Consider the following 27,592-nt stretch of genomic DNA (forward strand, 5'->3'; position numbering starts at 1 on the left):
CCTTTTCCAGTCCTGTGGCCACTGCTGAGTTTTCCAAATTTGCTGGCATATTGAGTGAAGCACTTTAACAGCATCATCTTTTAGGATCTGAAATAGCTCAGCTGGAATTTCATCAACTCCACTAGCTTTGTTCCTATCGATGTTTCCTAAATTCCACTTGACTTTGCATTCCAGGATCTCTGGCACTAGGTGAGTGATCACACCATCGTGATTATCTGGGTCATGAAGATCTTTTTGTATAATACTTCTGTGTATTCTTCCCACCTCTTCTTAATCTCTTCTGCTTCTGTTAGGTCCAAACCATTCTGTCCTTTATTGTGCCCATCTCTGCAAGAAATGTTTCCTTGGTAGCTCTAATTTTCTTAAAGAGATTTCTAGTCTTTCCCATTCTATTGTTTTCCTCTATTTCTTTGCATTGATTGCTCAGGAAGGCTTTCTTATCTCTCCTTGCTATTCTTTGGAACTCTGCATTAAAATGGGTGTATCTTTCCTTTTCTCCTTTGCCTTTGACTTCTCTTGTTTTCTCAGCTATTTGTAAGGCCTCTGCAGACAACCATTTTGCCTTCTTGTATTTCTTTTTCTTAGGGGTGCTCTCGATCACTGCTTCCTGTACAATGTCATGAATCTCTGTCCATAGTTCTTCAGGCACACTATCAGATCTAATCTATTGAATTTATTTGTCACTTCCACTGTATAATTGTAAGGGATTTGATTTAGGTCATACCTGAATGGTCTAGTGGTTTTCCCTACTTTCTTCAAGTCTGAATTTGGCAAAAAGGAGTTCATAATCTGAGCCACAGTCAGCTCCCAGTCTTGTATTTGCTGATTGTATAGAGCTTCTCCATCTTTGGCTGCAAATAATATAATCAATCTGATTTCAGTATTGACCATCTGACGATGTCCATGTGTAAAGTTATCTCTTGTGTTGTTAGAAGAGAGTGTTTGTTATGACCAGTACTTTCTGTTTTGCCCGATGTCTGAATCCCCGAGCGGGAAGACAGAAGGCTTCCAAGACAATGCAACTCGCAAAAAAAGGGAAGTTTATTACTGACTCGAGCCAGGGCCTTCTGCCCCACCCATCACAGTGGTACAGGCTCAGAAAAAGCCCTGAGCCCAAGCTGTTACGCACGCAAATTTATAAGATATGCATAAGCAATTAGTAGCTGGCTTAAGCGGATTGGTTACATGTTTGCAAAGCAATTCTATTGGTACAGACTTTCGCAGGCTTTTTCAAACCTGGGTGTTCGTGGGCTTTTCGCTTTCCCTTTGTTTCTTACTGGGCGTATATTGATTGGCTGGCTCCAGGTTACCTGATGGGGGTAGGGAATCTTACCATTTCGGGGAAGCTAAAACTTAGGTCCAGGCTGCCAGTCATGGTATTAACCCTGGCAGCCTCACACTTTCTCTTGGCAAAACTCTGTTAGCCTTTGCCTGATTTCATTTTGTACTCAGAGGCCAAATTTGCCTGTTACTCCAAGTATCCCTTGACTTCCTACTTTTCCATTCCAGTCCCCAATAATGAAAAGGACATCTTTTTTCAGTGTTAGTTCTAGAAGGTCTTGTAGGTCTTCATAGAACCATTCAGCTTCAGCTTCTCAGCATTACTGGTTGGGCCAGTAATGGTTGGCCCAGACTTGGATTACTGTGATACTGAATGGTTTGCCTTGGAAATGAGCAGAGATCTTTCTGTTGAGATTGCACCCAAGTACCGCATTTTGGACTCTTCTGTTGACTATTAGGGCTATTCCATTTCTTCTGATAGATTCTTGCCCACATTAGTAGATAAAATGGTCATCTGAGTTAAATTCACCCATTCCTGTCCATTTTAGTTCACTGATTCCTAAAAGGTTGATGTTCACCCTTGCCATCTGCTGTTTGACCACTTCCAGTTTACCTTGATTCATAGACCTAACATTCCAGGTTCCTATGCGATGTTGTTTTTTACAGCATTAGACTTTACTTCCAACATCAATCACATCCACAAATGTGTGTTGTTTTTGCTTTGGCTCTGTCTCTTCATTCTCTCTGGAGTTATTTCTCCACTCTTCAGTAGTGTATTGGACCTCTACAGACCTGGGGAGTTCATCTTCCAGTGTCATATCTTATTGCCTTTTCATACTGTTCATGGGGTTCTCCAGGCAAGAATTCTGAACTTGCTTGTCATTGCCTTTTGCAGCGGACCACGTTTTGTCAGAGCTCTCCACCATGACCCGTCCATTTTGGGTGACCCTACAGGGCATGGCTCATAGTTTCATTGCATTAGACAAGGCTGTGGTCCATGTGATCAGTTTGATTAGTTTTCTGTGATTGTGGTTTTCATTTTGTCTGCACGCTGAGGCATAAGGATAAGAGGCTTATGGAAGCTTCCTGATGGGAGAGACTGGGGGGAATTGGGTCTTTACGGGCACAGAGGGTGGAAAAATGAAGCTAAGAGGGTAGGTTGCTCCAACAAGGGTGCCTTACCTTAGGGAGGGGAGGGGGTCTTACACAGATCACCTCCCTAGTGCTGATCAGACTGTTGGGTTGCAGACTGATGGGTTTAAATTTCCACTCTAGGGACAGGCTGCAACATCAGTTAGATTAGGTATTAAGGCTTGACAGATTTAGCATAAGTGATTAGATCTTGGACCTGTTGATACTTTTTAACAACATGGGGATTAGTTTAAAAACTTTAAAAGCTTTGACATCTAAACTCAGTATCAAAAAATGATTAAATTTTGTGTTGGACTGATTATATTTGATAAAGCAAGAGCTATTTAGTACCACAGAAATAGTTTCTAAAATGTTTAAACTTTGACATTTAAACTCAGTTTTTCAAAACTTATTAATCTTGTGTTGAATTGATATTTAACAGAGAGGGAGCTATGTAGTCCCTAGTAAGCAATTTAAAAAGTCTAAGTTTTGCTATTTAAACTCATTTCCCGAAAAGGATTAACTTTAGGCTGGGGGATCTTCAGCAGGGCTGGAGAAGGTAAGCTCTGAGCCGTGACGTCGCGGGACCCACCTCCGCCTGGTCGGGTGCAGCAGGGACAGCGGACCTCTAGGCGGGAACCTGCGGCAGCACGTCACGTGACCACGCGCCGCGGCCAGCCCTACTTGCACCTCCATGGGCGGTGCGCGCGCTCTGAGCCCCGCCCCGGGGGCGGGGCCCCGGCCGCGTCTGCGCCGTGACTGGTACGGGAGGGCGCGCCCCGAGGGGGCGGGGCCGCGCGGGGGCGGGTGCGCGGAGGCCGGAAGGAAGCAGGTGGGGGGCGTGGCGAGCGAGGGAAGCCCGCCGGCCCGCAGATAACCGTCGCGGCCTGATGACGTCGCACAATGGCCGGCCCCCGCGGCTAGTGGAGCCCGTTTGTTCCGCCCGCGTCGCGCCTGAAGCCGGAGACTGTGAGCAGCGGAAGGGCCGAGAGACGCCTTCTCCGCGCCGTCCCGACCCCTGCGAAGCCGTGGCCCCCTCTCTGCCCTCGAGCTGAGGTAAGTGGTGGTGGTGGCTGGGAGGCCTGGCCGGCGGGAGGAGGAGGCCGAGGCGGCCGGACAGGGAGCGTGGCGGCGGCATTGAGCCGAGGCCCGGAGCCTCGCCGCTTCTGCCTCCGGGGAGCACTCCAGGCTGCCCCCGGCCGAAGCGTGACTCTCGGGCCCCGGGAAGAGGATGCTGAGCTAGGCACGATCCCAGGTTCCGTCCGGGCGAGCTGGCCGAGGGTCCTGAATCCCCCTAAACTCGAGTGCCTGGCGGCTGCCTCCGCACTCCGTCGTGGGGTTGATCTCCCGAAGCTGTCATTTCTCTTCCGGGACATTCGCGTGGCACTGCTTTCCGCCCACAAAGATGGGGGTGCGGAAGGAGGCACGCAAGTTTGCCCTCCGGACTGAGGATAGGCTCTTCGGGAGCTTTGAGCTCTCTGGATCCTCCTGGAACTTGCTCCCTCGACTTCCCGGGCGGCACAGGTTGGATCTGTTGGCTGTGCCCCAAGACGCACGCCACTCTTTGGAATAAACTTCCCTGTGCCCCTTTGGTTAAGAGCCCATAGGATGCCGGGTCATTGCTGGAAGTACCTAAGACTTAAAAACTTCCAGCCTTACTCCTGCTAAAACTTAAGTTTTCCTGAATACTTTATGACAGCTGAGTTTGCCAGATAGAGTGGTTGATCATATTATATGAGCTGTTCAGCTCTGCATCTGTGAGAGCACGTCAGTCTTTAGATCCATTTGGGGAGAATGGAAGAAGAGTGCGTTTGGGGGCATAGCAGTGGGTTTCATCCTTTCTCCTTCGTGTCGCCTGTGGAGTGGTCCTGTCCCAGAGCAGAGGTTGGGATTCTCAGGGTGAATCTGGGCCCAGGTCAATTCCCGCTTCCCAGGCAGGGGCATCTTTGCCTGATGATGATACAATCTGAGCACAAGTGTGGAACCCACCCAGCTCTGGAAACCAGTCACATGTGTCCTGGAGGCTAGAATTTCTCTCCAGCGTTTGGTGGGTAAGATAGCTTTGTGAAACCATTTCTAAGAGCAAAGGAGGTGTTTTCCTTTTTCACAGATCATCTCGAGGTGAGTGCTTCCTCCCTGGGAAGTCGTTTGGTGTCAGACTTAGTTGGTTTGGGGATGATGTCTATCACCAGTCTTGACATCCTTCCTTTGGATGTTGTAAATCCCTGAAGTTCTGAACGTGAATTTTAACCAGATGTACCAGAACTTGGGCATTCAGATAGGGACAGCTCTATTAAAAAGTGTTGTCCTCGAAAGTTAGACTTGTATTTCATTGGTGCTCTTTTGCCAGAATCTCTTTAGAAGTCCTGTTTTGGTAGTAAATATGCAAGCCATAGGGGAAAAATCAGTCTTGTTCAACAGTCAAACCACATGTTTGACCCAAAATCATCTTACCTGGCTTGGGAACTCACCTCACTTAACCAGACCAGGCTTTTGAACAGCTTCCTGCTGACCCACCTTGAGAGAGGGAAGATTTGCTGCCACTGAGAGTGCCCGGGGATTGATGTGCATGTTCTAAAGTTCTCTCAGAAAGAAAAGTTCCCAAGTGTTCTGTACTTTAGCGGTGCCCTTGGAGTCAAGGTGCAACCTTCCAGAATGACCACTGGAAAACGAGGCAGCACCACTCTGTGTCTCAGTTCCAGAATAGTCTTCTAAAAAGTAGACACTTATTTCAAGTTTCTTTCTGGCATGCAACAGGTATTTACAACTAAGGAGTCTTTGTGATTTATTTGACAAGCATCTATCAGTCTCCGTCTGCCAGTGTACTACGCTGTGGAGACACAATGATGGACACTGTTATTCTCTTTTCCAGGCAGTTTCACTATCTTGTGGATCAAAGGCCTAAAGAGTTATAAACTTTGCCAAGAATGCCCAACGATAGGGTGATTGTGTGAGAAGAACACACTAAGTAAGAGTTGTGAGCCTGGGAGTTGTGAAGACGTGCCCGGAGGACCCTGTGTTTCACTGTGTGCACTCAGTAGACCACGTGTTTTCCTGGCTCCTGACATACAGCACTTACTCAGATATTTGCCAAGTTGAGTTAATCTCGGAATAGGACACTGATGCCCAGAGAGCCGGTTAACTCTCCCAGAGTGGGCCTGGAACACAAACTGCATTCTGACCCCCAGCAGTACTCCCCTCCTGCCCAGCAAGTTGTCACTCAGGGTGCTTCTGATAAGCAAGTCAGTTCTTTGGCCTGTTTTCCTCTGCAAGCTGTTCACCTGGGTATAGCCTCAGATTGTAAAATCCCAGAAGATTCCACAGGGAGAGAAAAAGTGGGTCTCCTTTCCCCGGGAGAATGTCAGGGCCGCCTGTGGGTGACTGTGTGTCCTGGTGTGCCTAGGAAGGGTGTGACTCGTGCATGTGGTAGTTGTCAGCAGTGCCCCCAGGTTCAGACAGTAAGTTGTGTGGTAGCCATTTGCTGAGCTTACAGGACCCAGGAGAGTCTGAGTCCTTCCACTCATGCCCTTCATGGGGGGGATGTCTCCCAATAGACTTTGCAAATGAATAGTGGTAATATAGCGTGGTGAGTGTGGGTACATGGTAGAATACTGCACAATATACTCTGGGCAGTAGTTCTCAGTCTAGGAACTGTGGATGGACCTCAGGAGGTTTTGAACTCCTAGAAATGGGAGATAAATTGCTTATGTCCAGGTTTTTCTAGGGAGAGGAGCCATTCCCTTCCTCAGATTCTTATAGCAATCCATGCCTGCACACACACACCCCCCGCCCCCCGCCAATGGAAGGCTGACAGCACTTGTCCACCTGGATAGAAGCACGTGCATGAAGGGCCTTTTGCTAAAAATGGCCCTTTAGAGCAGGGAAGATAGCACTGTGCTTGGGGAGGGGGGTGAAGTGATTTCCATAATACAAACTGGGGGCACATTCAAGGATCTTCGAGGACTTCTTTCCACACACCATCCAGCAGCCTTGGGATTTTAGTTTGAGGCAGTGTTTCCTGTGGTGTTGGTATAGAAGTGTGCACCTTTGGGGGGTTTCTTTTGTTAGATTTACTTTTAGTTTTAAGTGCCTGAGTTTCAAACTTGGGACACACTTTAAAAGAAGTGGTGTTGCAGGTTCAATTTCCATATGATCATCACTATTCTTTACCTAATAGTCTGTGTGGACCATATAGTAACTTTTCCATCTCTGTAAAAACCTGTCTTTTGGGTTCTAGAAGGGCTCAGGCAGGAAGCTAGATGGATCAGCACAAAACTTGAGGAGGGAGAAGAGAACAACAGACAGATCTCCTGGGTCAGTGTAAGTCCCCAGTCGATGTGAGGGCTGTATTCCAGAACAGAATTTGTAGAGTCATTTGGCGCTCAGGTCCCATTTTCCTGTAGAACAATGGTGATGTGTGGCAGTTAATCCCAGGGCAGGTAACAGGAACTGATGCTCTGCATCAGGCCGGCTCCAGGACTGGGCAGCAGAGTAGACTCCAACTTGGACTGCACTCAGTGGCCAGGTGGCCTCAGTTTCCTTCTCTGTGAGGGGTAACATCATTTGTCTAAAAGGTCGATGTGAGGGACTAGATCCAGTGCCTGGCAGAGTAGTAGTCTCGCCGCAGGTAGGGTGGCTGTTGATTTTGCTGCATAGTTGTTGTAAAGACGTGATCGTGCTGAGTCCGTTCTCTGGTGTGTGTTGGGTGACTGGCCCCTGGGCAGTCTCGTGGGGAGTGGGACACGGGTGTTGGAGGCCGTCAGCCTTGTCTCATCTCGCTGCTGCAGTGACTTCTTGAGTAGATGCTGTTTTCCCATATTTCAGATAAAGAAACTGGAGTCTGGCAAGTTTACATAATTTGTCCAGGACCCTAAGGCCAGGAGGCAGTGGAGCGAGGATTCGGGTTCTGACTCAGAAGCCCACACTGATCCCCATGTCCCAGAAAGACACGGTCCACTTGCTTGAGTTTGTATATTTGAAGCTAGGAGCTCTTTTTCTTTCATTTCTTACCCTGGGATTTAAATCCAAGTTTGCCAAAATGCACAGAGCAGTTTGTTTGGACCTAATCATGACAATGGAACCTTTTGGCACCTGGGCCCCAGGAAGGGGCTATTATCATGTTACTTGCAGGCAGCTTTGGTGCCAGGAACAGTGAACAGGATGGTATGTTGCAAGGCTCAAGTAGCAGTTGTGTGGATTTTAAGCTAGTTTAAGAGGACACTTAATTTTGGTTACTAGCTGATTAATTTCAGAGGTAACTTGGTTCCCAAGGTTGCCGTTAGACTGTACGACGTGACAATCGGAATTTGAGGCTCAGTGACAGTTGTATGTGATTGCCTGCCTTCAGGGTCCCGGGGGCCAGCCTGAGCAACTGGGGAGTGAAAGTCCCTGCCTCTCTATGGAGAGGTTTCTTACGCACAGTGTAGTAAAAGCTGTACAAAGGTAGGCATAGGACATTGTACACCAGGGAAAATCTCACACATTTCACTGATGTCATCAGCTAAGGTGGGGCAAGAGGCTGCTGGTTTGCCACTGGCCCCCGACTGGTTGCTGTACGCCCAGCGCTGTGTCTCGAGGAGGCGAGGATATGGGCCCTGTCTTGGTAGCTTTCTCACCTTGCTAGTTGCCCTGGGCTGCCAGAGGAATGTATGTGGTGACAGGCTCTGCCCTGTGCAGGGAGGCAGCAAAATACAGCACTTTAGGACTGACTTTAATATTAATAATTCCTTCAGTAGGCCTACCTCTGGACAGTGTCATTAGAAGGCCGCAAAGTGAATCATTTTCCAAACTGTCTACTTTTAAGTCACTTTGAACGGATTGGTTTGTAAATTCCTTTTACTGCTGACTGTTTATAAAGTGATGACTTTGAAGTGAGTTGTCCTTATGTTTGCTGAATTTTAATAATTTCCATTATCAGCAAAAAAAAATTTTTTAACTATGGGTTCAGATACCAATTGTGCATCAGATACCAATATGTGCATCTTTAAACACAGGTTCTCCTTTTGAAAGTGTACATGTAAAAGATATGTTTTAAAATTTTAGTTACATATAAATGCATAAGTAATTTTGTATAATTATGTAAATACGGTTATGTGTGTTTTCAGGTTTCATCAAGGTATCATGTGACATGACTGTGGCATACATTGTTTTAAATAAAAAACCTTGAAGACTCAGGTGAACATTAAACCTTTCACTGTTCCTGCTCTTTCACACCAGCTTGATGGTGACCCCTGGCCTGGTGGATGGTCAGTGTTCGCTTGTAGGCTGTGTGGTGTTGGTTGGCTATTTGGTGTTGATTTCACACACACACGCACACACACACTCTCTCACCCCAGTTTATGCAGCCTGCGTTTAGAATAATTGGGACAATTTTCTGTCTTTGCACATTAGGGTGGGAAAACCAGGAAATAGTCACTTTATAATTAAATCTAGTTAGTAAAAATAGAAAAGAAATCTTCTAGGATGACAGTCAATGTTTTTGTATTCGATACTACTTAAACATGTACGATTTTCTGCCAGAGTTGTTTCCTGCAGCATGCCCATCCTAGAAAGGTACTTCTTGAGAATCAGGGTGCATGGAGGCCTTCTGGCATCCTTTGGTGGCTCCAGAAGGGCCTGCAGTTTAAGGATCACCCTCAGTGATTGTGACTTGGTGGTCAGGGCCAGGCCTGGAGAGACATATGCAGGAGTGGAGACAGCCTGCATCCTGGGGGCTGTCTGAGGCAATCGGGCTTGTGTTCCAGACCCTGTAGGGGGCTCCAGACAGTGGTCAGGCGTGTTGCCACGGTATTCCTAATGCACATCCTCCTGAATTTAAAAAGAAATTACTGTAAGAACCCAAAAAGCTGTCGCTTGTGGTGCCCATCTTCCTGCTCACTGGCTGATAAGCTTGGGTTGCCCTGGGAGGAGGGGGGTGTGCGGGGGCTCTTGCCACCCAGTGGTTCTGGGTGTGGGGCTCCTGACACCCAGCTCAGCGAGCCCGGCCTGGCCCCATGGAGGCCTGGGCTGTGGTGCCTGGTGCCGCTGGTCTGCAGAGCAGTCTGGGATGTGGAGGAGCTGGGCAGCCATGGGTCCTGAGCCCTCCTGCAGATCAGGAGCCCTCCTGGGGCTAGGAGAGCCGCGCGGGGCTGACTGGCCCTTCTGCTGGATGCTCTGAGTGTGTTCTCTTTCTTTTGCAGAACCGTGGGTACTGATGGATGTGGCCGAGAGCCCTGACCGGGACCCTCGCTCTCCGGAGGACGAAGAAGAGCAGCAGGGGCTCTCGGACGATGACATCCTGAGGGAAAGCGGGTCTGAGCAGGATCTGGACGCGGCGGGTGGGAGGGCTTCTGACTTGGAGGATGAGGAGAGTGTGGCCCCAGGACTGAGCCAGGAGGACGAGGAGAGTCGCTCCGATGAGGACGACCGGGACTCTGAGGCTCAGGAGCTGAGCAGGGGCCCGGCCAGCCCCCCACGAGCCGAGGGGGACCGTGCCAGCGACCTGAGGGACGAGGCCTCGTCGGTCACCAGGGACCTGGATGAGCATGAGCTAGATTACGATGAGGAGGTGCCCGAGGAGCCGGCCCCTGGCGCTCAGGACGACGACGCTGAGAAGGCTGGGCCCGAGGATGACGAGGAGCGTGGAGAAGGGGCTCCTGGGGAGGAGGGGAAGGCGGGGGGCCGTGCCGTGGAAGACAAGGAGCCCCCAGAGGCTGCCAAGGAGAAGAGGAAAGAGGATGATGACGGGGAGATCGACGACGGGGAGATCGATGTGAGTAGGCCCGGTGGGCGCCCCGAGGAGGGGGTGGGGGGCCAGCGCTGGGGCCGTTGCCGTGGTGGTGAGGGGACACTGAAGGCATGGAGACTGGCCTGGCCTGGAGTCGGCAGCCGGCAGAAGTTCCACAGACCCTCACTTGTCTGTCTGGTGCTGTTGGTTGGATCGTGTTAAAGTTGTGGATTTTTTTTTAAAGAGGTCATTTTTTACCTTTTTTTTTTTTTCCTGTCTTTAAGTACTGTTTGAGTTAGTGTTCAACTAGAACCATTGTGGATTTCAGTTCCTGTTAGATTCTTGAGACTGAGGAAACTTCCTTCCAGTTTTGTCCATTATTTTGGGCATTTTTCTCTTTGTCCTCTGCTGAGGGTCTCCACTAGGTGATGCTTCTTCGCAAGTGTCTCCTTGGGACTGCAGAAAATGGGATTGTGTTGTCAGAACACTTTGACTTTTGACCATCACATTCTTTTAACTTTATTTATATTAATCTGGCCTTTCAGGTTAAGGAGAAGGTATCTGGTAATAATCATTTTAGTTGTGAGCAGGTGGGTTTTTATGACAGATAATCTGATGAGAGAACTTCCATCACCATCTTTTAAGAGGTTGAATTTTGAGGAGGGAAGAATTTGAAGTCCTTCTGAGAAATGCTTTTACTCAAAGGAGGAGAGAGAGGGACAGAACAGATTGACAGGAGTTTTAATATCCCAGGAAGGAGATTCTGCTCATGGGAGAGGCACTGAAGTGAGAGGTGTGAGGAATAGCTCTCAGAAATGCTTCTGGGTTGCTGAGGGGAGGGGGTTGTTGGTTAAGTATGTGAGCTGGATTTGCCTGACATGCTGGCTTCTCCAGCAGCTAGTACATATGCCATGTCTTGGGTCCATGGTTGTGCCTGGTGTTGCTTCTTGAACTTCACAAGAACAGAACTTTGTGAGGCGTTACAGGCTCATGTGTGTAGTTACAAGCTCAGAATTTCAGATCTTTTGTCTTCTCACAACTAAACGTAGCAGATGGTCTCCTAAGCTAATAGCCACTGCTTGTTAGTATTATACTTACTTACAAGGGTGCTGTCGGGACGTTGTCTGTGAGCATTCTTAGGTTCTGCCAGCTGTGCTTCCCTTGCAATTTGGAAATTTCTTCTCAACCAGAGGGTTGCCAGAGGAAAAAGAGATGCCACGAGACTCCAGTTAATCAGTTTGGATGACATTTGGGGCAGAAGACAAAATCATTGATTGAGATTGCCCATGAGTTTGGTCTCTCAGTTTACAAAAAGAAAAGCTAAGTCAGTGTCTTGCCCATAGGACATGGGGTTCCTAGTGATGGGATGTGCGGCCGGCGGGTCTGGGCAATCCTCCCCCATTAAGAAAGGACGAGGTGCAAGCTCTTCTTGCTTCAGCTGTGAATAGTCCGCAGGGGATGTTCATTGACTTCTCAGACTTTCCATGCTCGCATGTGGTCAGACATCTCCCCACAGGTCCTAGGGGCTCTACCACTGCACTGAGTTAAATGTGGTGGCCTAGGACGTGACGCTGACCTGAGCTGGCCCAGGAAAACACCTGTTGTTTGGAGATAGCTGGTTTCTTCAGAAACAGCATGAGAAGTAGAAATCCAGGTTGACGTTCTTGCCCACTTGACCCTAGATGGTTGTTTGGTTTGGCTTGTGCCTGCCTGGCCTCTCAAGAGGGTCCCAGAGCCCCGCTGGCCCCAGGCCCAGCTTCATTCAGCCACAGGGTGGCATGTCTGCCCACATTCATCCCCACAGGCCCTGCAGTGTGCTGCTGGGCTCTTTGTGACACGGGGGCATGTGACCGGGCAGAGCAGAGCCTGTCGCCCCTCTAGACAGGCAGGCCTGGACGTGGGTGGGCGTTATGAGTGGAGACTCAGACCCTCATGGGAGCTCCTCTGGTTCACTTGTGCCCAGATGCCTGCATTCCAGGCTCCTCCCCATTCTTTGATCACTTGCTTAGAGGTTACGCCCTTTCTGTGGGCTCTGCCCCTGACTGTCGCGTCAGGCTTGGTGCCTTTGCTGTGATTCCAATCTGAACTGCCTGGGTCGTCAGTGTGTGTGTTCCTGTTGCTCTTTAGCACGCTTACTTCCAAGAACACAAGTGATTTACCCTTCTTTTAACTGAGAAGTGCTTTTCTCTGTTGGAGTACACTGACCTGCTTTTTTCCCTTGTAGGCTTTGGGTCACTGGGAAGGTTCAGCTGGTTTGGAGGGAGGCAGGCCCCCTCTCCCCAGCTTTTCCACTTTCTGGTGGTTTCCTTGGTAGTGACATCAGTTTGTACAACGAACCTTTGATGTTCTTCTCTTTGAACCAGGTGGTTTATAACTCAGGCCTTGAATGACTTGCACGTGTTTTGGTGAGCTGCCTTCAGATACCAGTGCCCTTCTGGAAGTGCCACTTCCCTGTTGCCGTGGGAGGGGATTTTGCAAACAGGATTGTGGGCCAGCTATTTATAGCGTCTAGCTTATTTGTGGAGGGGGCCGAGGGTCCCCGCCAAGTGACAGCTGAAGCATGGGTGAACTTGACTTAGTCAGCGGTCTCACCTGTGCCGGCAGCTCAGACAGCCAAATGGCGTGAGCGGCCATGTGTGCCTTGCATGGTCCTGCACAGAGCCTCCTCCCTCGAGGGTCTGTGACTTGCCTTTGCAGACTCCAGTCCTTCCATCTTTGGCCCTCCATCGTCTCCTCCGCTTTGTGACTTGGTTCTGTTTTTATGTCTTTCATGTTGTCTGGTTAACGAAACTTTGGCACCTGGAGCGTCCCATCCACTTGGGAAGGGGCAGAGTATTCTGTTCCCTCCCTCCTTTCGTCAGTGACTATCGCACTGATAGGGTGGCTGCTCAGAGACGGTGGGACCGGGCCCGCACCCCAAGTGGACTGTCCACACAGCTCCTTGGGCAGAAGTGATGGCTCTTGGCCCAGCCAGGGATGAATATACCTCGGAAGCCTTTTCTTTACATGTGGGCTTTGTCTTTTCTCATGTTCACATCTGCCTACTCCTTTCATGTCTGGACACATAGTATTTTCTACCAAAGGATTTAGGGGCTTAGAAATCTGGGGCATTCGTAGCACTGCCCTCTGGTGGGAGGCAGAGAAGCAGCCACAGCGACCTGGCCCCAAGGGATTCAGTCAGGCCTCCCGCCTCCCTCTGCTTGGCTAGTAGGGGCTGGACCACTGTACTTGCTTAGCCGAGCAGCCCAGAGGCTCTGGGGTAGGAAAGCTGCCTTCCTGCCAGCACCTGACATGCTGGAACCTGTTTGTGGTTTGTGTTTATTGCTTCGTGCACAGGTCCTGGGTCCCCTCACAGGTGCTGCTCCACACCCCATCACCATTTTGAAACCAAAACATCATCTCTGACCTCGAAGGGTGTGCATGCAGGATTATAGACCTGAACTGCTAGCTCGCCATACAGGTGCAGAATCGGAAGTTCAAGGAGCCCCTGATTGGCCCAGCGGCCTGGGCCTCTGCTCTGGGGTGCAAGCCTGCATCTTCTTCCTTATCTGCTGTTGCTGGGGAGGTGCTGGGTTGAAAATGAGTTCTTTTTGTTGTTGAGGTCATACCCCAGCTTTGTGGTTTTGTGTTGTTTTAAGGAAAATAACCCACACAAAGGAGAAGGTAGAAGTCACCTGTGCTCCCCTTGCTCACATTTGACATGTTGCCTCTGAGGGGTTTTTCTGTCAAGATGCTGAGCGCCCACCACGTGCGTCTCCTGAGGCCCGGGTGGAAGCTCTGGCTGCTGGAAGAGTGCGGAGGAGGGCATGGCTGGGGCCGGGGGTGGGGGGGCCAGGCCCACGGTCATGGTAGCAGGAGGAGAACCCAGGCCACCCCATGCCCTACGCCCCATGCATACTCACCCCAAAGACATGCTGCCTGGTTCTCCCTAGATTTGTAAACTGTAGGGGGGCCTGGCACAAGCTCCCTGAGTTAGTTGTTGGTGCCCTTTTAGCTGTTTATAGACCCACCAGTTTGCTTCTGGGGACACCTGCTCTCTGCTGGCTCTGTTCTAGGTCACGGGATCAGGGGCCACCCGCCAGAATTCCTGCCAGTTACAGCCCTGACCTGGTGCTGGGAACACTGGGGGGCTGACTTTAGAGACATCCTTCTTGAGTTGTTTTTGCTTGAAACTCTTTATAAGATCTCAGAACTCCTTGTGTTCGTAACTCGAGAGGCCATTGTGCTAAATGAACAGTTAGTTGACGATTGAGAATATTCTCCTGCTGGGTGATTTATTGATGCTTTCATCTGTCTGGCGTCTAACAAGCGGCTGAGCTGGGCAGCTGGCTCCTGATTGCTCTTGTGAATATCGAGAGCAACATCTCTGCAGAAACAGATCTGTAACCTGATCGAGTGCACTGGCTGTGAATCTTGGTTTCTTTCTTTCTTTCTTTTCTTCTTTTTTTTTTTTTTTGGTGAATCTTGGTTTCTTAAAAGCAGTTGCTCTGTGCTCATCATTTCAATTCCTGTGCATTGATTTCCAAACAAAACAGAAGAGTTGAATGACTTCTGACCTCTCAGAAGAGTTTTGTTTTTCTAATGAGAACAAACAGAATCCACTCTCAGCTCCGATGTGAGCATTTGTATGACCCAAGACTGCACGTGAGGTGGTAGTGTAGGACCCAGTGCCTGAGGAAGCATGAAGGAGGACAGGGCTGGGAGACCGGGGTGGGGGGACCAGGGGATGATGTTGTTCACAGAGTACAAACTTTCAGTTATTAGGTTAATAAATTCTCAAGACCTTTTAAAAAACTTGTTACTTTCTCTAAAAGAAATCATTCTGCTGGCTGTCTTAAGAGAGATAGCTCTCAGGCATCTGTTCTTTTTTCTTACAAAATACTTCTTAATAACTTGGTGTTTTTAAGGCAGAAATTTTACAAATATTTACGCTTTGGAATACGTCACCTTAAGTCCAGGGTTTGTCTCCAGTGTTTCTTCACTCAATGAAGACTGTTTACGGTGAGTCCGATGCTGCGCTTGGAGCAGCAGCAAGTGAAAAGCGGATGGCACCATCTGGTCAGCAGCCTCAGCGGCTGGGGCCATGTCTGCGGTGGGGGGCTGTGGGGCCTCTGACTCAGACTGTGTTACCCGCCGGGAAGGAGAGGCAAGAACATGGTCAGGCCAGACTCACCACGGTCACAGAGCTGTGGGGAGCATGCGGAGGGTCATGGGTGTGGGTGCCCATCCAGAAGCAGTCCCCAGGCTGAGTGGGATGGGCAGTCATTTGGACAAGGGCAGTGCTGCAGGAGATGAGAGGAGGGTCTCCCAGACATCTGCCCTGCCTGTGGTTCCCTTGTGTTGACCACACGAGGGCGCTCTGGAACAGGCTGGGGCCTGCAGACCCAGAGGGGCTCTATCCTGGACTTAGCATCTTAACTACATTTACAGGGCTCTGGATCCCTGCTTGGGCTAGGGGCCATCCTGGGTTGGGGTTTCAGCTCAGGGGCACAGGTGGGGGGCTGGGGAGGGTGCAGAGCAGTAGTCCAAGTTGCTCTCTGAAATCCCTGGAGGAGAGACCCACCCCTACTGTGGTCTTGAAACCCTCCTGCGTTATAAAACCCAAGGTTAGGAACTCTGGGCCAGAACAGGAAGAGAAGGCCCAGGTCTAAGCTGAAGTGGATCCACTCACTGACCTGAGTCGCCTAAATTCCCTCCTCCTTGGCCCTAGACTTGTAAATTAGAGAAAGTGCCTAGTTTAAAGGACACAAAATATTTTTTCCTGTAAATTTTAAGTGCAAAAAATATTAAAAACCTGAAGTGTGGCCATTTCCTGCCCAGAATTGCTAATTAAGAAAATTATGATGACAGCCTGGCTTGTGTTGCACGTCACATACATCACAGAACGTTGTTTCTTGGTGATCGCTGTGACGCTGCAGTCTGTGGGTGAGCTTCGATCATACCCATAGCCCGATTAGGGGGAGTCTCAGGTTTGGAAGCATGTATGAACGTGGCCGCGTGAGTCGCATGGCCGTACCCTGACTGGTTTAGGAAGTGCCATGCGCGTTGGTAGGCGTCCCTCCCGCCTCATCACCTCATTCAGGTGAGTCTCTCTTCAAGTGACTCTGTCTCTGTTTCAGGACGATGACCTGGAGGAGGGTGAAGTGAAGGACCCCAGTGACAGGAAGGTGAGGCCTCGTCCCACCTGCCGATTCTTCATGAAAGGTAATTGTCTGCGTGAGGGGCCTCTGCGTGGCCCATTGGTGTGACCTCGGTTGTTCCCAGGACAGAGGTGGTGGTTCAGCCCTGGGCCTGGGCAGGGCTGTCCTCAGGGCCGCAGTGACCGTCTGTGGCGGTGGCAGCGGCAGAGCCTCGCTCTCAGCTGTGGGCCTTTCCTGGTCACTCTCGTGCCTTGCTCGGAGGGCAGCCAGCCTGCTTGTTTTGCCCTAGGCTCCAGCCCATCCACCCAGCACAGACCCGTGCCTCCACTGTAGACAGCATCACTCCTTGTCTGAGTGGTCCCTTTTCTAAGGCCACGTGCCCCAGCTGTGACATTTCCCAACTCTGTAAGGAGAGTTCCCATTTGTTACCAGGCGTCAGAGGCTGGAAAGGAGCCTGTAGAAGGGTCGGCCTCTGAAGGCAGCAAGGCCCCTCCCTCCTGCACAGCGGATGGAATGAGTTGAGTGGCTGTGACAGAGAAGTTGTGACAAGGGGCTCTCAAGCCCAGGGTGCGTGTGTCGGGGCTGCTCCGGCACAGCACCGTCTGGCGTGTCTGTGGTGGAGTGGCCCCTTGCACCGGAGGAAGGTCTTCTCCTGCCCGGGCTTGCTGTGACCCCAGACGCCTCGCGCACTGACCCAGCCCACCCGTGCAGCCTAACGTTCACGAGAGCTTCCTGTACTTCTTTTCCAGATGTTGTGACACCATTGTCCACTCCTCCACCAATATCAAATTCCATACCATTCAGAGGCCAGGTTAAAGGTACAAAATATATGATATTCGTCTCTCTAGTACCGCACAGTCCCCCTGCTCCGGAGGCCAGACTCCTTTCTTCTGGATCCAGAATCCTGCCGTGATGCCAGGGGTAGGGGGAGGCTCTGAGGGCAGGACGCGGCCGTGACGGGCTCGCAGGGGCCGCGTGCTGCCTGCACGGGGGGTGGGGCGGGGCGGGGGGCGGCGGTGGAGCCCCGTCCTATGAGTGGCTGTGAACAAGCCCGTCCCTCATACTGAGGTGACTCAAGGATGCAAGCGCCTGGGAACGCTCGGGGACCTGGTCAGCGCGTCCTGGGGTCACGTCCTCTTGGCTGTGCTCTTTCTGTGCTGCTCGTTGCTGCCGCGGGATGGCTCCTCTGTGCGGCCACATGCGCCGTTCCCTGGATGGGAGCATAGCTGCCCTAAGGATGCAGATGAATATGCAGCACCTTCTAGAAAGTAAATGCTTACAGCTTGTCAAAGCCTGTGGTATTCGAAGTGTCATTATTTCAGAAAACTTAAACTTAAGCCAAAGACTTCCTTGCCATAAAGACTTCGGTCTGTCTCTGGAATTTCTGGAGTAAATCAGTGGAGCCCGTGGAGCCCAACATGCGTGCATGCACACACATGTGCTGCCATCATTTCCAGTTAGCACTGTGCACAGACCCTGTGGTTAGAAGGCTGGCCACGGTCAGGACCCGCTGGAGGCCCCGTGGCAGCAGGGCGGGAGGCTGCAGCACCCACCCTTGAGGGCACAGAAGCTCCGGTCAGGTGCTTGGTGTCTCGCTGCTGAAGGACTTGCCAGAATAGCTCCAGAAGCGCGCACACTACAAAACGAAGCTGGTGGCCGTACACAGAGGAGCACTGGGGGGTGCTGGAGGGGGTGCCCTCTCCAAGGATGTCTGCAGCGGTGGGGGGGGGGGGGCTCATAGCACAGCAGGGGAGTTGCCTCAGATCCCACTGAGCACCCGGGTGGGGTTTCAGGGAGTGACACCGCCCACCACCACAACGTGTCAGGCCTTTCTTGGTAGAGAAGTCAGAAGCTACTGGTAAGCAGCGTTTTTTGCAGTTTAATTGGGCACATTCAGTAGCTTGTTTCAGAAGTATACTGTTTAATTTATAGTTTCCCTTCCCCCGATATTCTGTTCATTCTACAGAATAATGTGATAGATCTTTGGGTGTTCTGGGACATACCTCTTACCTTTCCTTAGGAAAAAGATTTTGGGTGTAAACGTTTTTGCTTGTATGTAGTTTAAAAGATTATAAGCTGAGATGGATGCATTTCGGTTCTCTCCAATAGCAAGAGTCACTAAAATACAATGAAGTTTGCTGTGTCTGGGGAGGATGTGGAGAAACAGAACCTTACTTACACCCTGGGTACAGCCTGCTCAGAGTGTGTGGTGGAGAGGGCTGCGGCTGAGCCAGCCACTCCCCTCTGGTGTGTCCTGAGCCGCATGGAGACCTGTACACAAGTGTTCACAGCAGCATGGTCACAACAGGCAGAAGGTCGAAACAGCCCCATTGCCCATCGGCTCGTGAGGGGATAAACAGGATGTGGTCCGTCCATACCAGGGAATAATAAAAGCAGTATGGATGAACCCGAGGACTCTGCTGGTCACTAACAGCCCATATTGTATGATTCTGCTTATGGGAACTGTCCAGGGTGGACAGATCCATAGAGACAGAAAATGGACTGGTTATTGTCCAGGCCAGAGCAGGAGGGGCAGCCATTGAGTACAGGGTTTCATTTTGGAAGGTGGAATGTCCTAGAATTATGTAGTAGCAATGGTTGCACAACTTTGTGAACATACTAAAACCCACTGAATGGTGCCCTTTAAATAGGGGTATTTTACAGTATGTGAATTATATCTTAATTTGAAAATACTTAAACAGTGTTTGTTAGCTATATTTCTATTACAAGTTGTGATCTGCAGATTAATTGTTAAGTTGCCCAAATGGACACATTGATCTTTGTAACCAATGACAACAACAATATACTTAGGAATACAAGTTGAAACATTTTAAAGCGCCAGTACTTTGTTTATGGTATATTTTCACCTCTCACCTACTTAGGTTGAGTCATCAAAACTTGAAGTTCTGTCCACAAAGGCATAAATAGCATTTTCTTTAAATTGTCCTGCTCCTGGGTCTCTGATTACTTGGCTATCAGTAGCACCAAGCCTGTTCTGCAGACCAGGCCTCCTGTGTCTGCTCCTTCCTGCGCCTCTCCCCCCCCCCCCCCAAACACACACAAACTTTCTTCCTCTTGTTAAAATTGTGGTAAAAAACACAACATAAAATTTACCATCTTAACTGTTTTTAAGTGTCCATTTCATTGGCCTTCATTGTGGCCATCACTACCATGGGCCTCCAGAGCTCCTTTCATTATGGAAACCTGAAACTGTCTGTGTTAGACAGGAGCTCCCAGCCCTCCACCTCTGCCCACCTCATCTCCATGAAGTTGAGTACCCCGTGTGCCGAACAGAAGTGCAGTCTCATCCTTTTGTGAGGGGCTCAATTTCACTCAGCACAGTGTCCTCAGGTTCATCCACGCTGTGGCAGTGTCGGGATTGCCTTCCTCTTCAGGATGGAGTGACAGTCCGCTGCGGGGCAGATCACACTGTGCTTGCCCGTCGCCCGTCAGTGGGCATCTCGGTTGCTTCCTTGCTTGACCTGTTGTGATAATGCTGCTGGGAAGATGGGTGTGCAGATGTCTCTTTGACACCCTCCTCTCCAGTCTTTTGAGTATACACCCAGAAGTGGGATGGCCTGGTCGTGTGGTACTTATGTCTTTAAAATTTTAGAAACTGCCCTACAATTGTCCACGTGGCTCTACCGTTTCGCATCCCACCACGTCGCCCAGGGTTTAAGCTCTTTCCTTGTGGACGCCCATTTTCTGGTTTTGCAATAGTGACTGTCATTATGGGTGTGGGGTGGTATCTCCTGTGGGTTCTGATTTGCATTTCCCTCTAATTAGTGATGTGGAGCATCTCTTCAAGTGCTTTTTGGCCATTTGTGAATATTCTTTGGAGAAGTGCTTACTGCCCATTTTTTAATCCCTGCATCCTCTGGTGTTTAAGGCAGGAGGTCTCCAGGTATGTTCTTGCGACCTAGGGGCCCCTGAAGTCAGTGCCTTAGTGAGACTGAACGCACCACTCGGCAGGGGCCACCTGCTGCACATACTGTACACAACGTCCATGATTAGTTTGAGTTTAGGTCTTTGCATAAATAAATTTATCAAGGTATAATTGCCCTGTCATAAAATCCACCTATTTTAAGTGTCCAGTTTAATGATTCTTATTAGTTTAGCAAGTTGTGCAGCCAGCACCAAAGTCCAGGTGTAGAATATTTCCTTCGCCCCATCACAACCCCTCAATGTGTGTCTTTTTGCTTTTCTAACAAAACTGCAAGGACTCACGGAGCTCCTTTGCTGCCCCTGAGGCGTGAGGGGTGCCTCCAGGGAGGGCATGCCAGGTGTGGCCATGAGCCCAGTCCTGTTGCCTCCAGGACACCCAGAAAGCCAGGACAGTGGCTGCTGATAAGGTCAGCCTCTCAAGTGAAAAATCAGAGTGTTAGGAAACTTGACAGCTTTGCAGGATTTGATGACTTTTCCAAGCTAACGTTGCATGGTGCCACAAAATCCTACCTGGGTTGAAAGCCATTCACAGTTCAAGGTGGACCCGCCTGGGAGTCAGAGAAGTTCAGTGGCAGGCTGGGGGAGTTCCTGGCCAAAGCCTCGGAGGGCACGCAGCGTCGGGAGAGGCCTCAGGGTCTCCCAGCGGCTGCACCTCCTCCCCTGAGCCACCCCCAGAGCAGGCTAAGATTTCTCAAAATATGTTCATAAAACCTTTATGTTAACAAATATTAACATAAATTACATATGTTATATTTTATGTCTTCAAATTTTCTCAGTTTTAATATCAATAAATATAATCATTACAGAGACTCTGGGATCCTGAGACCGAAAAGTTACACAAACCACTGGTTTCAAGTCTGCCATTTATAAAGAAGCAGCCCAGAAACTATTTTTATTCTTTCAACTACCATAATGAATAATGACTATTCCTGAAGAAGTCGAAGCAGCTCAGCACAGATGACCTGGTTGTCTGTGTCTGTCACAGTTCTGTGAAGAGGGGAGCACTGACTTTTGTATTGTTACATTAAGTTTGTGTTCATTGAGTTTTATGCCTGTTAGAGGAAGCTTTTGTAGAACTTGGGTTGGTCTTTAATATTTCCTTATTAGATTTTTATATGTTCTGTTTTCTTTTCAAAAAGTGTTTTTTTAAAAAACCATGAAGCACTTTAAACTTATTTTGACGATCCCTATTTTTATTAGTTATTCTGAGTTGTTCAAATTAACAGGAAATGGGACCAAGGAATATCTAAATAAGACCACTGTGTCTTATTTAGAAACAAGGAAGTCTTTGTTTAAAATTCTAGTGTGAAGAAAGCATTTTGTGTGGAAGCTGGAGAAAGAGGGTGTAAAATCATCTCCGCTGTTGTGGGGGGCACCACAGGTGCCGTGCCATGCAGGTTAGAAATGCCAGCAGAGGCACCTCACTGACCTCCAGTCAGACTAGCAGTCAGAACTTTTAAGGCCTGGTGGTGTTTCTGACCAAACTCCTGGATCTGCTGTGTGGGGCGTGCATTCTGTCATCTGTTCGTGTTTTGGTTTCTGCTGAGACTGAGGCAGGCTGTGTGTGTGTGTGTGACTAATAGGCACCTCTGCGTGTGTGTGTGTGTGTGTGTGACTAATAGGCACCTGTGTGTGTGTGTGTGTGTGTGTGTGTGTGTGTGACTAATAGGCACCTTTGTGTGTGTGTGTGTGTGTGTGTGTGTGTGTGTGTGTGTGACTAATAGGCACCTTTGTGGGTGTGGGTGTGACTAATAGGCACCTTTGTGTGCGTGTGTGTGTGTGTGTGTGACTAATAGGCACCTTTGTGGGTGTGTGTGTGACAGGCACCTTTGTGTGTGTGTGTGTGTGTGTGACTAATAGGCACCTTTGTGTGTGTGTGTAACTAATAGGCACCTTTGTGTGTGTGTGTGACTAATAGGCACCTTTGTGTGTGTGTGTAACTAATAGGCACCTTTGTGTGTGTGTGACTAATAGGCACCTGTGTGGGTGTGTGTGTGTGTGTGACTAATAGGCACCTGTGTGTGTGTGTGTGTGTGTGTGTGTGTGTGTGTGTGTGTGACTAATAGGCACCTTTGTGGGTGTGGGTGTGACTAATAGGCACCTTTGTGTGCGTGCGTGTGTGTGTGTGTGACTAATAGGCACCTTTGTGGGTGTGTGTGTGACTAATAGGCACCTTTGTGTGTGTGTGTGTGTGTGTGTGTGTGTGTGTGTGTGTGTGTGACTAATAGGCACCTTTGTGGGTGTGTGTGTGACAGGCACCTTTGTGTGTGTGTGTGTGTGACTAATAGGCACCTTTGTGTGTGTGTAACTAATAGGCACCTTTGTGTGTGTGTGACTAATAGGCACCTTTGTGTGTGTGTGTGTGACTAATAGGCACCTTTGTGTGTGTGTGTGTGTGTGTGTGACTAATAGGCACCTTTGTGTGTGTGTGTGACTAATAGGCACCTTTGTGTGTGTGTGTGTGTGTGAGTAATAGGCACCTTTGTGTGTGTGTGTGTGACTAATAGGCACCTTTGTGTGTGTGTGTGTGTGAGTAATAGGCACCTTTGTGGGTGTGGGTGTGTGACAGGCACCTTTGTGTGTGTGTGTGTGTGTGTGTGTGTGTGTGACTAATAGGCACCTTTGTGTGTGTGTGTGAGTAATAGGCACCTTTGTGTGTGTGTGTGTGACTAATAGGCACCTTTGTGTGTGTGTGTGTGACTAATAGGCACCTTTGTGTGTGTGTGTGTGTGTGTGACTAATAGGCACCTTTGTGTGCGTGTGTGTGTGTGTGTGACTAATAGGCACCTTTGTGTGCGTGTGTGTGTGTGTGTGTGACTAATAGGCACCTTTGTGTGCGTGTGTGTATGTGTGTGTGTGAGTAATAGGCACCTTTGTGTGTGTGTGTGTGTGTGTGACTAATAGGCACCTTTGTGTGTGTGTGTGTGTGTGTGAGAGAGAGAGAGACTAATAGGCACCTTTGTTTACATGTATTCCTGTGACCCTCCCACGTGTCTTTGGTTTCTGCTGAGACTGAGGCAGGCTGTGTGTGTGTGTGTGTGCGCGCGCACATGAGACTAATAGGCACCTTGTTTACATGTCTTCCTGTGACCCTCCCACCCACCACCACACTGTGTCCTTTTTTTTCTTCTGGCTGTACCACTTGAATTGCAGCAAAGTCCTCTGCTTGCTCCCTTTGGGCTCCTGTGCCTGTCCATGCAGACCCCTGACCGAATGGTAATCCTATTTCATCATACAGTCACAGTCCATATAAATTTTCTGGTAGTGAAATTTCATTTAGAAGCAGAAGAGAGTTTTTAAACCTGTCAATCTATTTTGCTTCCATTTCCTGGAGATTTTTTTTTTCCCCAAAACAAATTGCTTTCTTAAATTATGAAAGTAATGTGTGCTGACAGAGAGTCAAAACAGTATCAGTTATCCCGATACAGTTGGAGTGTATCCTCCCATACTTCTTTCTGCATAATTGAAAATTCACTTTTCAAAAGGCTGGTAGGATTGCTCTGTTCTTGCCACTCTTCCTGCCTGCAGGCGCGGGACGCCTGCCCTTGCATGTATGTAGACCGCCCACACTTCCTGGAGCAGCCACCTCCTTCTCTTTGGAGGCCCTGGGCCCAGACACAGGCAGTCTCAACTCCTCTCTGCTCATTCTCCGGCTCCTCCTCCCTGCCCTTAAAACCTGAGGAACCAAAGAGCTTTTTTGTTAGTAGATCAGGGGTGATATTTTTGTTTTGTTTTGAAAATTCAAATACAAAAAGAACACAGAATAACACATTCATTTACCTCCTACCCATATATGTATTTTAGATTTTAAATATTATAGAAGTGCTGTGCTTTATTTTGTTAATACTTTTCTGTGCTTACAATTTTTTTGTTACTTTTTAACTGCATGAGCAGTTTGAACTGTGATGTGAATTTATGAGAGTCAAGCGATGAATAAGTGGATATTTTTGAATTCTTTATTTAGATGTATGATTGCATATTCTTTTTTCTTTAAAACTGTCTGAGTCTCTGGGGTTTTGAACCCCCTGGAGTGTGTTACCCAGCCTCTGCTTTGTATGTGATCTCTCAAACACTTTTAGAAATTATAAACTTAGTTGATTGTTTTTGCATTCCCAGAGAAGAAATTTTTAAGTATACTTTATTCCATATTTAATTTGGAGCCATATATTATTATGTTGGTTTTAATACAAGTTGAAATGCTCATAATTTTTAAAAGGTAAAATTTAGTGTTTCTTAAATATCAAATGATTATTTCTCTTTAATTTACATGATATAAGGAAAAAACATTTTTTTGACAGAAATATTCAAGTGAAATATTGTGTTTAGGAGTGAATATATATTAAAAGATGGCTTACAATTTAACTACATGCTAACCAATTGAAAATGTTTTCTAAAACCACTTAGATATTGTATGCCATATTTATTTTTTAAGACTGCACACATATTACCTATTCAAAAAATTAAATTAAAAAAAAAATTCACTCACTAATTAAATTTAAAATGTAGTCTTCTTTTCTGTCCTGAAAAGTCAGGTGGTTTTCCTGAATCTTGGTGTTCTGTTGCTGAATAATGCTAAAGGTCAACCTTTTTAGTTCTTTGTTATAAAGTATAAACACCCCATTTATTATAGTTGTCTATGTGTTTTCTCTCTAACCCTTTTTTTTAAGTAACCAGAAGTAGCCTGCAGTGGCTTGTTAGGAGAAATGCAGGTGTACAGAGCTGGTAAAGATCACCCTGGCATAAATGGCCGAGTTCTGATCGCTATCGTGCTGCTCATTGATTTCTGTTTCAGTATGGGGCTCTCTTGAGTCAGAATCATGACCTTGTCCATGCACCTTCGGGTGTGTATGTCCTGAGCCGTGAAACCTGAGGCAGGGCCACCCTGATCACCGGGATGCTGTGGGTGTCTCTGTTTAGGGGAGATGAACTACTCTCATGGTGACTGTGGGGCAGGGTCCTGTGTGGGCCCTTAAGTGCTGCTCTCAGGGCGGCCCAGACTGTCCAGGCCTGCCTTCATGGTCTCGTGGGATGGACAGGGCTGTGCTCGGCCTGCTGCCTGGGTGTCTTGCCGGTCGCCAGTGGAGCAGGGGGAGCTGAGCTGTACACATGGGCCAGGCCCCCTCTGACCTGCCTCTTACTTCCACAGGGAACTGCACCTGGGGCATGAACTGCAGATTCATACACCCTGGAGTCAACGACAAGGGCAACTACTCCCTCATCACCAAGGCTGAGCCCTTCCCACCCAATGGGGCCCCGCCGCTCGGACCACACCCCCTGATGCCTGCCAACCCATGGGTACGTGAACGCCATGAATGCCATTCCTTGCTGGCAGGTCACATCTCAACTCTGTTTGTGATGTTCCAACTCAAAAACATGACTGTGCCTTGTGTGTAAGACATTTCTAGGCTGCCACGGAGGCCAGAGCTGCCTTCCAACCCTCTGGTTGTCCCCAGCTAGGGGCCCCCGTAGGCTTGGGACAGTCGGTCAAGGGAGGGAGGCTGAGAGAGGAGAGCAGGCAGGGCCCGCTGGGGTTTCACTTGGTATTTTTGCACCCCCATTTCTAAGTTTTGCTTGCTGTCGTAACTTTTTGCTTACCTTTTTTTATAGGGCGGGCCTGTAGTAGATGAAATTTTGCCTCCACCCCCTCCAGAACCCCCCACAGAGAGTGCCTGGGAACGAGGACTCCGGCATGCAAAGGAGGTAACAGACCAGTGGAAAGCCTACGAAGAAAAGTACTAGTGGTGGTCCTTGCACAAAGCCAGCATTTCTGTCTCTCCGAGGCTGCGAAGTCATCCAGAGGCCAGGGGGGCCATACCACTTCCCCTGTGGCCTCTGTATCTAGAGAAGCCATCTTTCCTGGGGAAGCACAGTGTTCACCCACCTCCCCCTCCCTCATGCTAGGCCACACCTGGCACCTGGCTCCCAGTGCCCGCGCTTACCTCTCTTGGCTCTGGAGCTTCCCTTCAGGGAAATGACCTGCGAAAGCAGAGCCGTTCCCACCCACTCCCTCAGCCCCGCCCCACTCTGGGTGCCTCTCCTGCCTAGAGCACCTTCCCCTGCCCCCTCACTGAGTGCACGTCTGGAGCCCCCAGTTCAAGGCCAGGACTAGAAACAGGAAGTCAGACATAGGTGAGCTCCTGAGTGCAGGGTGAGCTGTGCCTGCAGGGATGGGGCCCTTGTGGGGTCCCGTGTGCATCCCAGCGCAGAACTTCAGCAAATCCCTACTGGGCGCTTGGTCATGCTCCTCTGGCACGTCAGCCCAGGCATCAAGGGTCAGTCAGGGTAGGACCGCCTGTGTTTCCTTAGCAGTAACAGTGTTGGCTTCTCTTTTTACAATGATAGGTTTTGAAAAAAGCAACTATTCGAAAAGAACAGGAGCCTGATTTTGAAGAGAAAAGGTTTACAGTGACCATTGGTGAAGATGAACGAGAGTTTGACAAAGAAAATGAAGTTTTCCGAGACTGGAACTATCGGATCACGAGAGATGTCAGAGACACGGCGTAAGGAGTGGTTCTGCCTCTGCTTCCCCTGTTGAGAGCTCAGTGTCCCCGGCTGGGTGGGACCCAGGCTCTTGGGAGCAGCAGCACAGTCCACACCCCTGGGCTGAGAATGGCCTTCCTGAGGTGCTGCAAACAGTTTGCAGCTGACTTCCCTTGTTTTTCTTCTGGAAGGATATGTTTGAGTGCTGTGCCAGGGCCTTGGGACTGTGGAGGGCTCACATCCATTGGGATTCCTACAAGCTCTGAGGGGTTTTACAGCTGTTCCTAAAGCCCCTGGAACCCACGTCTCTCCCACCTTCCCCCAGGCTCCCTAGCAACCAGGAGAAGCTGTGAAATTTGTCCCAAAACCCGGGAGTATGGCAGGTTTCTTCATTGTTGCTGCCAGACATTTTATCATGGGCCTTTTAAATGAATTGCAGAAGCACATGTGGCTGAAACCCCCGTCAGCCCTTGAGGAGCTGTGTGGTGCCCCACCACATAACTCGGGCCCCAGCGCCTACTCCACACTCAGCCCAGCTCAACTTCAGGCAGGGCGGTCCAGGTCTTTTCCCAGCAGGCAACTTCAGCAGCTCCCTGGTCACACAGCGACACCGTGCGAGGGGCGTTCCTGCTGGAAAGCACAGCCCTGATTTCCGGCTGAAACAACAGTCAGGGGTGCAGATAAAGGCTGTGGGGTCAGCTCTGTGTTTCCACAGTCACCGCCACAGCCGCCCATGTAGGCCTGAGGCTGTGGGCTGGAGGGTGAGGAAGCCGTCTGACTGTTGGGAGTGATCAGGCTGTCACTTGGCAGCACAGCCCCGAGTTCACCTCACCAGGGCCCCAGGAGTGTGGGGGCAGATGCCCTAGAAAGCAACCCCTGAAGGCCTTGTGGAGGCAGTGCAGGCTGGAGG

The 27,592-nt window shown here is 49.4% G+C and overlaps 1 protein-coding gene across 2 annotated transcripts in view; it reads left to right on the forward strand.

Moving 5' to 3' along the window:
- The first annotated feature begins 3,309 nt into the window (after window positions 1–3,309).
- Window positions 3,310–27,592, forward strand: part of ZC3H18 (zinc finger CCCH-type containing 18) — a 43,325-nt gene continuing 19,042 nt past the window's right edge. The window contains exons 1-7 of one of the 2 annotated variants that reach the window (XM_065925179.1): window positions 3,310–3,468; window positions 9,591–10,162; window positions 16,237–16,321; window positions 17,007–17,075; window positions 25,349–25,497; window positions 25,810–25,902; window positions 26,545–26,702. In XM_065925179.1, coding sequence (XP_065781251.1) covers window positions 9,605–10,162; window positions 16,237–16,321; window positions 17,007–17,075; window positions 25,349–25,497; window positions 25,810–25,902; window positions 26,545–26,702 — 1,112 coding nt within the window. In that variant the 5' untranslated portion in view covers window positions 3,310–3,468; window positions 9,591–9,604. The remainder of the gene's footprint in view (window positions 3,469–9,590; window positions 10,163–16,236; window positions 16,322–17,006; window positions 17,076–25,348; window positions 25,498–25,809; window positions 25,903–26,544; window positions 26,703–27,592) is intronic. The other variant, XM_065925180.1, reaches the window with a different exon arrangement.

The sequence above is a fragment of the Muntiacus reevesi genome, chromosome 2 (assembly GCF_963930625.1).
Source record: "Muntiacus reevesi chromosome 2, mMunRee1.1, whole genome shotgun sequence".
Lineage (NCBI taxonomy): Eukaryota > Metazoa > Chordata > Mammalia > Artiodactyla > Cervidae > Muntiacus > Muntiacus reevesi.